At 27.2% G+C, this 13,909-nt stretch overlaps 1 protein-coding gene across 1 annotated transcript; it reads right to left on the reverse strand.

The window, feature by feature from the left end:
* Positions 1 to 774: 774 nt before the first annotated feature.
* LOC117177726 (probable ATP-dependent RNA helicase pitchoune) lies at positions 775 to 13,704 on the reverse strand. The gene is made up of 10 exons (XM_033368621.1): positions 13,530 to 13,704; positions 13,273 to 13,371; positions 13,013 to 13,186; positions 9,210 to 9,470; positions 8,822 to 9,136; positions 8,425 to 8,726; positions 6,887 to 7,039; positions 2,355 to 2,525; positions 1,851 to 2,028; positions 775 to 998 (listed from the first exon to the last, which is right to left on the reverse strand). The coding sequence occupies exons 1-10, from the start codon at positions 13,624 to 13,626 to the stop codon at positions 838 to 840; spliced, it is 1,911 nt and encodes a 636-aa protein (XP_033224512.1). The 5' UTR covers positions 13,627 to 13,704; the 3' UTR covers positions 775 to 837.
* Between the last annotated feature and the right edge of the window lie 205 nt (positions 13,705 to 13,909).

Genomic DNA, 13,909 nt, shown 5'->3' on the forward strand with positions numbered 1-13,909 from the left:
AAATAAAAATTAATTTTTGATCTGAAAATCTAGTAATTCTACTTTGGTTGAAAACTTATCTTTCTTAGCAGAATGTTCAGCTACTATGTGGTTGAAAATTCATCTAACTTCTTTTTATAACTACCGCATTGACCAATTTTCATATTCATATTCATCTATTTATTCGTATTCATATTCACTCTATTTTGCTATTAGTTATTTTGTTAAAGTAAAGACAGCTACATTAATTTTATTTAAAAGAAGTTATTTACTTTGAACATGAAATATAATCACTTCCGGTTTCGTTCTGGACATGAGTATAGTGACAATAGATTCAATATAGGTTCTAATATCATCCTTCACTCAAACAAAAAATAATAATTTTGACCCTGACTTAGAAAAATACAAATATCTCCTAAACTAGAACCGGCCAAAAGGTTCCTTTTTATGCGTTGTCCACATATACTGTAAATGTTGATCATCGTTTCCACTTAATTGTATTACTTACTTTAATTGTATTACTTAATTGTATATTTTCCCAAATAAGCAAGGATTTTTATCTTTGCCTTAATTCCGTATGGTGGAACAGAATTATCTCAAAAATTTTAAAAAGTTCTCTTTTTTCTGAAGGCAATACTTGTGATTTAGTAAAGTAGTAACAAAAAAATACTTCAACAAATTAAGACGCGGCAGTATTTTTCATCAGAATACTTTTATATTTTTTTGCATCCTACGGTTTTCGTACCACTAAAGACTCTGCTTTTGAGGAAGAAATAGTTTTATTGTGAAACGATATACTTACACATGGTTTTATTGTACTAATAAAAACAAAAACTATAATTGGATGCTAATTTACAATTATCTAGCGAATTGGCGACCATCTCTCTTGCCACCTTGATGGAAAATTTTCTTTCGGTGCATTGTTCTTTCTCCGCTAGGGTTGTTCGTGTTTTTAAAATATCCGTAACCACCTCCTCCTAGCTTCTTTCTTGGCCGTGCGTTTTTACTTATTCCCACTTCTGTGTCAAATTTGGTTAAGGAAGAGCAAATTTAAATTTGTTATAATTATATAAAAAATATTACTTTCAGTTGAATCCTCTAAATAAATGTCACAATACAAATTTTTCGATTATAAAAAACTATCCTTGCTTGATGGTTCAAAATTGGTAAATTTCAACATTAAAAAACATTATGAACTGAAAAGAATTCAAAATATTGAAGAATTAAAATGTAGAATAGTGGTCTTAAACGATTTCAAAATTCAGAAATTCCTTAAAGTTGAACAACTTTAATCAAAAAGTCTATAAAATCAAAAAATTTAATAATGAAGAGATCAAAGTATAAAATTGTATAATCTTAGATTATAATTTTTAACAATCTAAGTTTTTAAATATGAAAATTAAACAAGTAAAATTTGATAAATATCACACAATTTTAAATAGAAAAATTAAGTTTTGCTAATAAATTAAAAGCCACAACCTATAAAATTAAATCATTTTTAAATTGAAATCGTTAATAAGTATATAATATAATAACACACTACTAAATTTTAAACATTTCAAATTTAAATTACAAAATTTAAATTTATAGCTCATTACTCCGAATTAAATAGAAAGCTAGAAAAATAATTAATTTTTAACGTACAGTTTTAAGTTGAAATCATGATTTAAGTGTGAACTAAAAAATCGAAGCAACTTGGATGATAAATTTATGTACCCCTCGTTTGAGAAATTGCAAATGAAATTCCTGTGTAATTTACGAAACTCTTGAAATGTTCAATAAAGGTTAAAAACCGGAAAGATGTATTATTTTCTTCTAAGAAAACTTTCCTAAAAAAAAAAACATAAGCAAAATTTAATTAAAAAGGATACTCAAATCGACTGCAGGTGCAACAGTGAACCCAAACGATTTCGCAACAGCAGTCAAATCCAAAGTCTCGACGTCAAAAATCTGCTTGAGATGATGTGAGTCATATGCCCTCACATAAGCCTTGAATGCTTCCTTCGCAGACATGTTCAAGTAGTAGTTCTTCGAAACTAGTTTCTCCAACTGAAACGCACAATTGAAAAATAGTCAAAGTAGACGGCATATGTGCCTACAAGAAAATGTTTCGTATACTGTTCGAATCTATGATCTAAAATCTTTTAATTTTAATTTCATTTTTAAATATTCCGAAAACTCAATGCTTTTAAAAGATTGATGATAAAACCAATAATAAAGGAAGTGAATTTCTTAAATTTTTTGTCTTTACTCCCAAATTCTCTATCATAAATCTCAAGTATTAGGTCTTATGTCCCAACAGCTTTCGAGTAGCTTGGCTACTTACTCGAACCATATCTTGTACCTATTAGAAAAATTAATAAAAACTGAAGTACCTGAAGTTGAATATTTTTCACTTTGTTCCAGGAAAATTCAAACTCGTTGACGGGGACTCGAGCTTGTTTAAGATAACGAAGGAAACCAAGTTCTTCGGGTCGTAGAATTAATAAGGCGTGACCACTACTACCTTCGCCCCGAGCTGTTCTGCCGACTCGATGAATATATTCCTGAAATTGTTAAATTTTTTCTTTTGTAAACATCTGATATTAGGGTAGTCACTCTAATCTCAAATAAGAAAAATTCCAGTTATTTATGTAAAATTTCAAGTATTAAAAAATGCAATGAACTTTAAACTACTTTAGAATGTTCAAAATTTGACAATTTACCAGAATTAGTGTTTAACTTTCAAATAAATTCAAATCCGATGCCTTTAAAATTAGACAATTTCCAAACGATAAGCAATGCAAAGACAAACCTTTATTTTAGGCCTTCAAAAATAAACAATTTCAGTACACGCTTCCAAAAGATATTGCTTTCAAATTTTTAACTTTTCAAATAGAGTAGTTACATATTTTTAAATATTTTTCTTTGCTTCTGAAATTAAAAGGTCATTAAAAACTGAATGTAATTACTCAAGGAAAACTTTTTCAATTGTGTTAAGGTATTTTTTTCTTTATCATAAAAAGTACTCTTTTTTAATTTTTCGTTGGAAAAGGAGGCATTGGGGATTGAGCGGAACAGCGGAAGGAGTACTAGGCCAATCAGAATTACAAGTTAGCAAAACAGCTTTTTCCGGATGTGATGTGTCAAAAGTCACAGAGTTGTTTGAATAGAGTTTTTCATACTTTAAAAAACATTGTTTTCTCTATTTCTCAGAAATGAATTATCAACGTCTTTTAATTTATTGAAAGTTTTGGAATATTTTGAATGGTTAAAAAGAAAATAGCCAAATCTAACAATCCATGCAAATACCCCATTAAACAACTTCAAACTCAAAGCCTGCTAAATTTAATCATTTTGGATTTAACGCGAACAGAATGATTTTATATGATTGTCAATATATTTCATAGTTTAAAATTAAAGGCTTTGATACTTAATTTTAATTTTTATTTAGGCGCTCAAAATTGAACAATTGGAATGACTGACAATTTTAAAATCAAGTATAGGAATTTCCTCAACCATTAAGGCATTTTTGAAATGAATTGTCGAATTTCAAATGACTGATTCTTTTGGAAATTGCGGATTTATAATTTCAGCTATTTATATCAGAAATCCAGAATCTTCTTGTCGCAGCTATTCATTTTTTCTCCTTTCTAATAAAATGTTGAAGACGGATAGAAAACGAAATATATATCTCATTTCAAAGAACCTTGCAGGTTTCAACGCTTTTAATTTGAACGTACTGTCTAATACGAATGAAAGTTATTTAAATATTAATACTCTCAATTTGAAAAAGTAAAAATTCGAAGCCTTTAAAATCATTTTTTTTTTGTACAATAAGTTTCAAACTACAGATTTGATCATTCTCAATTTTGAAAGTCTGACCTAAATTGTTACACCTTGATTTCTTCCAATTTGAATTTTGCCAATCTTAAATGCTCCAATTAACATTTTTAAGCGTTCTGATTTAAAATGATACAATTTGAAATGATCAATTAGTAAATGGTCCCATCTTTAAGAGCTTCAATGAAAAATTATTCAATTTAATTAATCGATTCTATTTAAAATTGCTGAATTACAAAATTTTGTAATAAAAAATAGTTCAAAGATCATCAATTTGGGAAAATATAAATTATAAAAAATATAATTTTCAATGTTTGAATTCAGAATTTCTCGATTTCAATAAAAAATTATTTATTTTGTGACTGTTTTCAGTTTCTAGCTTTATATTAAATGCGAAAGACCGAAAGCGTGAAATCAGTAAAAAATTAAACAAAGTTTGTAAACAAGTGGAATTGGAGCACTTTTTAAGTTCTAATATTCAAAAAGTATATTCTTTTAGTTTTCTTTTAATATATAAGTTGTCACAGAAGAACGAGAAATAAAGTTATCATGTTCAATTTTACAAAAATGTCAGTAAATAGTATTTTTATATTTAGAATAACGTAACAAAGAATGTTAAAGTATACATTTTGTTCTTATATTCAACTTGTAAATCATAAAAATTATTACTTAAAATTGTCAAAGTGATAACAAATTAAGGAGAGACATACAACATGTAAAATATAAGAATTTTAAACACCTAGTACACAAAAATAGGTTTTAAATTAACATTGCGTCTTATAGATCTAACCTAACAGAATCACATAAATAGAAGATTTCTATTATAAAAACCCAGATATTTAATTACAAAACTTATGAAAATATAGAATAGTATTTCTAAAAGTCCCAAAAATTAATTAGCTGAAAGTAAACAAATATTATAATTAATTTTAAATTGATATAATTCAAATTGACGTTCAATTTGACAATGTTGCATGAGGACGCCAACGTGGTGGGAAAATAACTGATTTAAAGTTTTAAATGCCAACAGAGGTACCAACATGGGAACACAAAAAATGAAGTCAAATTGCTTGCAGCTTCCGTTCAATTGAAAAAGTTAACAATGATCAATTGTCAATAAAAAAAATAATATTTAATGGAATTTAAAGAAGTAAAGAACAATTAGGAAAATGTCTCACTGTATAATTATAAATTTCTAGCAATGAAAAAGCATTTCTTATTTATTCCTATTGGAATTAGTGCAGGTTATATCTGGAAAATATACTCCAGGGAAAATTGCTAATGACTTTTTATTTTGAAAAATTAATTTTAACAGAATATCAAAAAAAATGTAGATTTTTTAATAATGTGAAATACATTTTTTTAAGCTATTTGAAGTTTTTGATTGGTTTCAAGATGATACCAATTTTTTCCTGAAATTCCTGGACAAATTTGAAATTATTTTTTATTCAAATAATAATTCTAAAACAATATTTAAAATAGACTTCAAAATAATTTTTGATGTATGAATAACAATTGAACATTTATTAATATGCAATGACCTAAAATTAAAATAATTTTACTTATAATTTAAAAAGTATTCAGTTAAAAAAATTGTATCCCTCAATTTTTAATGTTTCTCACCAAAAAAATGCTTAAAAACATCTAATTTTGAAAATCTATAAAATTGATGATTCCTTCTTCAATTTATATAATTGAAATTAATAGCGTGGATTTATATATATATAGTTTTTAATCTTTGAATCGTACAATTGATAAAAGTTTAACCATTTTTTATTTATTAATCGCTTAAATTCAAAAAATTTTCGGCTTTAATTTTAAAAGCTTAAAATTCAAAAAAGTTTCACTTCAACTGTTTCAGTTTGTAGTTCCGTTTTTATAATTTCAAATGAAAAAATTGTAGCTTTAAGGGTTCGAAACTTTTCTTGTAAGCCCGGAAAAACGGGAAATAACCAGGAATTTTTTCTTTTAATAAAACGGCTACTCTGAATAAAAAATACTATATTATTAATTATTTGATTTCAATTATAATGATTTATTTTAATAAATATTCATAACTGAGCATTTACATATTTAAATCATTCATAATTTTGAGAAAAATTGTATAGAAATGACAATTTTATATAATTTTATAACAGTTATAAACTTTTAAATTCCAACCATTATTTAATAAAAACACGAAATAAATGATGAAAGAACTAGCAGACCCGACCACGCGTTACTGTGGCTCTGTTATAATGCGTTGAATTAATATTATACTAAACTCTTCAAGAAATCGATACATGCCGCCATTTATTGGTTGCTTCCCAACATAGATACCGTAAAATGCTGAAGTGTCGGTCAATAAACTAACTTACACCGCCCTCTGTTAGAAACTTATAAACTTACAATTAAAACTTTTAGTTTGCAATACAAAATATTCAGGTGATTAATCGAGATAAAGAGTATCCTATCCTTTAAGTCAGACCAAATTACACACAGTATACAAAAATTCATCAAGATCGTTTAAGTAGTTTTGGAGTTTAGTGGTGACAAACATCACGGCACGAGATTTATATATAACATTTAAAATCTCAAAATGCTGATCCAAATGTTTATTTTTGCAACCATTCAGCTGCTAATTTCTGTGACGATTTTAGAATAATTAATTACTGTTACGCTTATTATTACTAAAAAAAACATATTTTCGGTCAAAATTTAGAAACAGTTTCAAGTTTTTTTATTATTTTATGCTTTTCTCCCATGCATTGAAATGCAAATGTCAGCGTCCTGATCAGAGGGCTAACTGTCGGATTAGTTCACTGGCTCGGGTGCTAAAAAGATTTGGTACTACATACACTACAAGGTCGATGCATAGGGCTGCTAATTTGGCTGCTGGTTAAAATAATTTGAAACTGAAAGCGCAATATATGTAGCATTATGAAGTTCCCACAAAATAAGAAATCTTTTTAACTATTTTTTTTGTATTTTATATAAACGTAACTTGGACCAAATCTGGACCAAATAACTTGGTCCAGATATGGTTAAACTTTCGAAGTGTCACATGTTTTTTCTTAATTAACTATTTTGAAAAAAATGTTCTTACCTTTGGATCGTCAGGTGGATCATACTGTACGATCCAATCCACGTCTGGAATATCGAGACCTCTGGCAGCCACGTCTGTACACAGAAGAATGCCTGAAGTGGCATTGCAAAATTGGAAAAAGGTCGTTGTTCGCTTCGTTTGTTTTTGCTTTCCCTGAAAAGGAAGAAAAGTAGATAAAATATTATATTTTTCTTCAAACCAACAGACTTCACAGCCCAAAATAATCTGAAAATAAGGGGAAAACTTCTTTTAAAGAAAACTAATGTAGGTAACATATTAACTTCAATGTAAAACGCTTTTAATGCTTAAAATTTCAAGTCGGTGCGTTTTCAAAAAAAACCCATTGAATTTTCAACAACAAAAATTTTTTGCAAAAAAGATGAATTTTCATGCTGAAAAGGCATTTTCTTTAGAAAACCGTTGACTTTAAAAAGTGGAATGATGAATTTTCAACACAAAAATTAATTTCCAATCAAATAGTTGTATTTTCAACCTTAAAAGATGAAATTTCAACCAAATGAACGAATTTTCAAACCAAACAGATTAAATTTCAGAAAAAAAACTATTTTAAAGCAGAGTTCATTTTTTTAGAAATTTCGAATTTTAATTCAAAAAAAGTTTAATTTTTAACACCAAAGTTCATTTGCAAGCAACAAAATTACTTTTCTACCAAAACAGATAAATATTTAATACAAAAAGACGGATTTTCAAAAAAATTAATGAATTTTCTACAAATAGTTGATTTTACAATAAAAAAATACATTTTCAGCAAAAAAAAAAAATTTTCAATAAAATAGTTACATTTTTAACTGAAGAAATGAATCTTCGACGACAAAAATGAATTTTCAACAAATTAGTTCAACTTTTAAGCAATTGATTAAATTTTCAACAAAAAAGATGAATCCTCAGTGAAAAAGTAATAGTTAATGTTTCAATTAAAAATGATTTTAATTTGTAATGAAAAACACTTGAATGAAATAAAAAATTATGAATTTTCAATTAAATAGTTAAATTAGTAACCAAAACAGATTAATTTTTAGTTAAACAGTTACATTTTAAACCGAAAAATATTACATTTTTACCAAAAGAGATTAAAAAAAAAAGAATTTTTAACGAAGTAGTTAAATTTTCTACCAAACAGTCAACTTTTAACTTAAGAAGAATCATATAACATTCTTTGAAAAATTTTCAAGTCAAAAAGACAATTTTTCTACCAAATGGTCCAATTTCCCCATAAAAAAGACTAAACTTCAACTACAAACAGTTGCATTTTTCACCAAATAGTTGAATTATCAAGCCCAAAAGACAAACTTTTCTAAAGAAAGTAGAAATTTCCCAAAAAAGTTTATTTTCGAGAAACAAAGAAATTTTCTATTTAAAAAATATTATTTTGAAGAAAATAGTTGAAATTTCAATAAAATAATTAAACTTTTAACTAAACAGTCGCATTTTTTACGAAAAGAGATGAATTTTGAATCGATTCTACACTCTAATAACCGAAAAAAATACATTTAATTAAAAAAACAAAAAGTACTAACGTGTATGCTCAGCACTGGTAAATCGATATAATTCAATAGCTCGTGATGATATTTGACAGACATACAAGAACTGAAGAACACCATAACTTTTTTATTTTTGTTCTTGCAAAGGAAGGTAAACAAAAGGAGAAATCGTTTATCGCTCGGAGCCATTACGTATCCTTGTTCCAAACCATCAACAGTTGCTTCATTCTTTTCATCATCCACACCGACGTAAATTGGCTCTGATTTTAATGCCAAACTAGTTAGCGCTTCTGTCTTTTTTGTCTGAGTTGCACTGAACATCATTGTAAGTCTTTTTTCTGTAACACAACATTAATTTTAACATGATTGTTACGAATCTAATTGTAAAATATTAAATTATAGGCTTTACAAATTGAAAAAATTAATTACTAACTCGGCAAAAGATTGATGATTTGCTTCATTTCTTCTTCGAATCCAATGTCGAGAATACGATCAGCTTCGTCTATAATTAAACACTGTAAATTCTTGTATATAAAGCCTGGGGTATTTTGAAGATGATCCAACAATCTTCCAGGAGTTACAACAATAATATTAAGTCCTTTCGCAAGTTTTTGAGCTTCTGTTTTTCGATCTGTGCCTCCTATTAATAAACCGTAGGTGTGATAATGATACTTCATTAATTCTTTCAAAACTCCAAATGTCTGCATGGCCAACTCACGAGTTGGAGATATTATAATACATCCAGTTCCTAATTTTGGATTAAAATGTCAGTTCACTTGACGCAAAGTTTTATTTTCCTAATATAAGAAAATTTGATTTACCATTTCTAGGCATGAACTTCACTTCATGTATCAGATTTATCGCAGGTATGAGGAAGGCTAGAGTTTTTCCAGATCCGGTTTTGGCTGCTCCAACGAGATCCCTACCTTCGAGCAAGGGTGGAATAGCACGAGCTTGTATTTCTGTCATATTCGTAAAACCCATGTCGTTTATTCCTTTTAATGTGCTTTCGCATATTTTATCTGTGAGAGATGAAAAGGCTGGATTTTTTATGACCTCGAGACCAACAGAGCACCCCGGTACTATGAGAAAATAAAAGTAATTTTAAGCTTAGTGAACTTACGTAAAAGCTTATAAATATAAATATGCATACATACATAATAAATATTTACGTAAAATTTTATTCTTCATTTATGAATCATTTGGTAGATTTTAGGCTTTGTGAGTGATATCTATACATATAAAAATGTTCATTCTTAATTAAATTTCAAGTTATGCTTCACTTTGTCAAACCCTCCTGACTTTTTATGGGACAATTTTTCATAATTCCCTGGCCATTAATATTTATCTACAATCATCTTAATATTGTAACAATTTTAACATAGGATCGCTTATAAAAGGAATAAAATAATATTTTACATAAAATTTAAAATTTTCAAAGTTATTTATTTATTTAAAACCAAAAAAGTGACCTTTCTACCATGAAAGATGACTTTTTCAACAACACTTGAATTTTCATCAAAATAATTAAATTTTCAACAATATAACTGAATTTTCAATCTAAACAAATGAATACTCAAGAAAAGTGTAATAGTTGATTTTTCAACCAAAAAAGATGAAATTTCCTATAAAAACAGAAACCACTTTAATGACAAAAGACAAATTTACAACAAATAAATATTTTTCAGTCATGAATGAAACAAAAGTTATTATAAATTGTTAAACCTTCAAGCCAAAAGACGAATTTTCCGCGAAAAACATCTTTTCAACAAAATTGTTAAATTTACAATCAAGGAAATGAACTTTCATTTTTTTAAAATAATTTTAAAAAAGTAGATTAACTGTTATCACGCAGTTGAATTTTCAATAAAAACAGATCAATTTTGAACAAAAGAGTTAAGTTTTCAAATAAAGAGAATTTTCAAATGAAAGTTTAAATCTTCAATAAAAAAATGACTTCGCAACAAAATGGTTAAACCAAAATTTTCAAAGAAAATAGTTGAATTTTCATCTAAAAAAGATTTCAGTTGTCTTTTCAACAACAAAATATGAATTTTAAACAAAAAGTAAATGTTAAAAGAAAAAATCGAATTTTCAACAAAAAAGGGTAAGTTTTTAGTAAAATTGTTGCATTTTCAACCAAACATTTGCATTTTTGTCAAAAAAAAAATGCAATTTATACTGAAATAAATACATTTTTAAATTTTAATTATTGAATTTGTATCCAAAAAAGATTTCAGTTGACTTTTTATATCAAAATATGAGTTTTAAACAAGAAGTAAATTTCCTACGAAGATACGTGAATTTTCAACTCAGAAAGTCGAATTTTCAAACAAATAATAAAATTTATGAATAAAAAGATAATCACCAGGAGCTAGTAACTACAAAAAACAGAAATATAAATACAAAGCAAAAATTCATTTGAAAAATTACCTAATTTTTCATTTTCCCTCACAATTAATATTTTTTCAGCTGTATAAAATATGTGAACAAAATAAAAAATAAACAAAATAAACTGAACAAAATATCTCGACCCCTACAACCTCGAGCTGTTACACAATTTAAGTACGGTCTCTAAGTTTTAATTTCTAATTATATTTATCATTTACAATTTATCATTACGTTTTTTATTTCCTTTTTACTGTGTAATATTTCGTATAACATATATCCAATAAATATAGAGTCCAGGAGTTAAATTAGTCTTAAAATCGAGTGAACACCTTTCATAAAATCTTGTAGAATTCCTGAAGATCCTTGCAATGCTTTTAAATACCTTGAATTCTTAAAAAAGGTATAGATCCCTTATAATTTTTAAAAATTTGTGACACGTCTTTGAAATCCTTTGAATTATATGGATATCGTACACAAGCAAGTTAAAATCCCTTAAAATTCTTTATCAACTGTAAAAAATCCATGAAATCTTCAAAATCATATGAAAATCTATTTTACATCATTGTAAGCCCATTACATCTCTTAAAATCCGTTAAAACCCCCTGAAAACTTTTGAAATCTATTTTAATCTTTTCAAATATCATAATATCCTTCAAAATCCAGAGAGAAACTCCGGAATCACATGAAATCCTTTTAAAGCCTTTGAAATCTCTTGCAATTCTTTATAATGTTCGAAAATCCTTTCAAATCCCGTGAAATCTTTCGAAATCTCACATCCTTTAAAATCGTGTGAAATCATGGAAATCCCTTTATATCTCTTAAAATTCATCAAAATCCTTCAAAGTCCAATCAAATCTTCCAAATCGCATTAAAACTTTTTAAAACCTCTGAAAATCCTTGAAATTCCGTGAAATATTTTAAAACCGTATGAGATCCGCTGTAATTTTTGAAATCCCCTTAAGGATGTACTAAAATGATCTCAAGTTCAAAAATAAACAAGATTAAAAATGATTGATAACATCAATCAGGATATTACCATTGTTAATTTTAACTTATTTTGGAAGAGAACTGAAGGCGAACTTTAGACAAAAATATTTCAGTGTAAAATTGTTAATTTAATATTAGTTAATTAGAGTTTCATATTTTTATTTTCTCTTTAGGTGAAAGTTGCAATTATTATATTATCCTAACGTTCTAGGGCTCATTTTATTCCTTGAAGAGTTCTCTACAAATCTCTTCGGTAGGCCTTAATTTAAGAAATTGAATCCAGAAATTATGCAAGTGTTATTTTGATAAATAATATTCTTCTTAAATAACTTTTTCAAATAAAAACTTTTGAAATAGATTCGTAGAAAATTTTTCAAGAAATAAAATTAGTTTTACAACATTATGATTAAATAAGAATTGTAACTTATACCTAAAGGAAACGCAAAAATATAAACCCCTAAATTACTATTGTTAAATAAACAATTTTAATCTGAGTAATTTTAAAAGTTCTCCTTCAGTTCTGGCAAAAATATTTACAATAATTAATGGGAATATTTTCCTGGATTTTATGAATAATTTTCAACAATGCTCATTTCTGAAGTTCAGAGACCTTTGGTACATCCATTAATATCTGTTATAGCATTCGGATTTTTTAAAATCTGTGGATATACTTTAGAATCTTTGCAAACCTCTTAGAATCATTTTTAAAAATTTGAAATTTTTTTGAAATTCCGTAACTTATTTTGTAATCACTTTATGATCGTTCTTGATTCCTTAAGATCCCTCAAATTTTGTCCAAATAAAATGTTGGGTAATATGATTTCAACTCTAACTCCCTTAAAATCTTTGAAAAATTGAGATTCTCTCTGAATTTTTCCTAGATAATCTCTTCGTACTTTTGAACTCGTTTTATATCATTTACAATCTGAGAAACTTTTTGAAATTCCCTGAGATCTCATAAAAGTCCTAAAAAGGTAAAAATACGTTTTCTAGTCTATTGAAATACATTTAAATCACTGGAAATCTGTAAAAATATATTGAAATCCCTTAAAAGCTGGTTTACAGCGAAAACAATTGCTACACGTTTTATATTTTGAGTAAAAAATATAAGATCTTACGTAAGAAGGGGGTGATGAAAATCTAAACAATCCTTTTAATAGGGGCGAGGGGGTCTAAAGTTTAAAAAATCATCCTTACATTATTAATGAACGTTCTCTTCTATTTGCGTAGAAATATTGGTACTTACAATTTGTATTTTCGTCTTTGTCCGTTTTTTCTTCAGAAGCCTCATCATCTTCTGAAGCGTTCTCCTCTTCTTTTACCATTTCCTCATATTCTGTAAGGACTTCCTTCTCCTCTGTAGGAGACTCGTCTTCTTCTTTTTCTTCTTTAGGCTTTAGCTTTTTTACCTTCTTTTTCTCTATAGAAAATGGCACCATGCGAAATCAGAGTAAAATTATTTATAAATATATCATCGAAGTATGAGAAAATATAATAGTAACTTACTTTTAACACGCTCACCATCTCCTAGTTTTCGCTTTACTCCAACTTTGTTGTCTTCTGCAGCTTGTCTTGCGCTTTCATTATTTGTGTCTTGTTCTATTTCTGTAGTTAAAAAAGTATTGTTTATTTTTTGTTTTATAGTCAGTATAAACCCGAAAATATTTGCGCTTCTGTGGCTTTTTTCTGCACTGTTATTATCAATAACGTTAAAAAACAGTTCTTATTTTCATTTAGAGAGCTAACCTCAAAAAATTACTTACCATTCTTTTTCTTCTCTTCTCGTTGCTTGAGAAACATCAACTTAGTTTTCTCCCTTTTCCTGATTTTTCGAAGCAACACTTTATCGGGTATCGACATTTTTGCACTATTATTGAAAATTAATCACAGAATTGTTATTTCTATAAACTAATAAACAGAACAAACACGTGTTTTCGACAGGACTGAACGACATAGACAAATAGTAGACATTTTCCACGATAGGGAGCGCCGAAATCCAATATGCGCGAAAATTTGAATGGAATTACAATTTATGCAATTTATATAACATTTATGAATAATATTATTAGTAAATATCTATTGATATAAATATATCTATTGAATATTAATTTAATCCCTTTTTCAACATTGAGTATTTCCTTGA

This window comes from Belonocnema kinseyi, chromosome 8, assembly GCF_010883055.1.
Source record: "Belonocnema kinseyi isolate 2016_QV_RU_SX_M_011 chromosome 8, B_treatae_v1, whole genome shotgun sequence".
Classification (NCBI taxonomy): Eukaryota; Metazoa; Arthropoda; class Insecta; order Hymenoptera; family Cynipidae; genus Belonocnema; species Belonocnema kinseyi.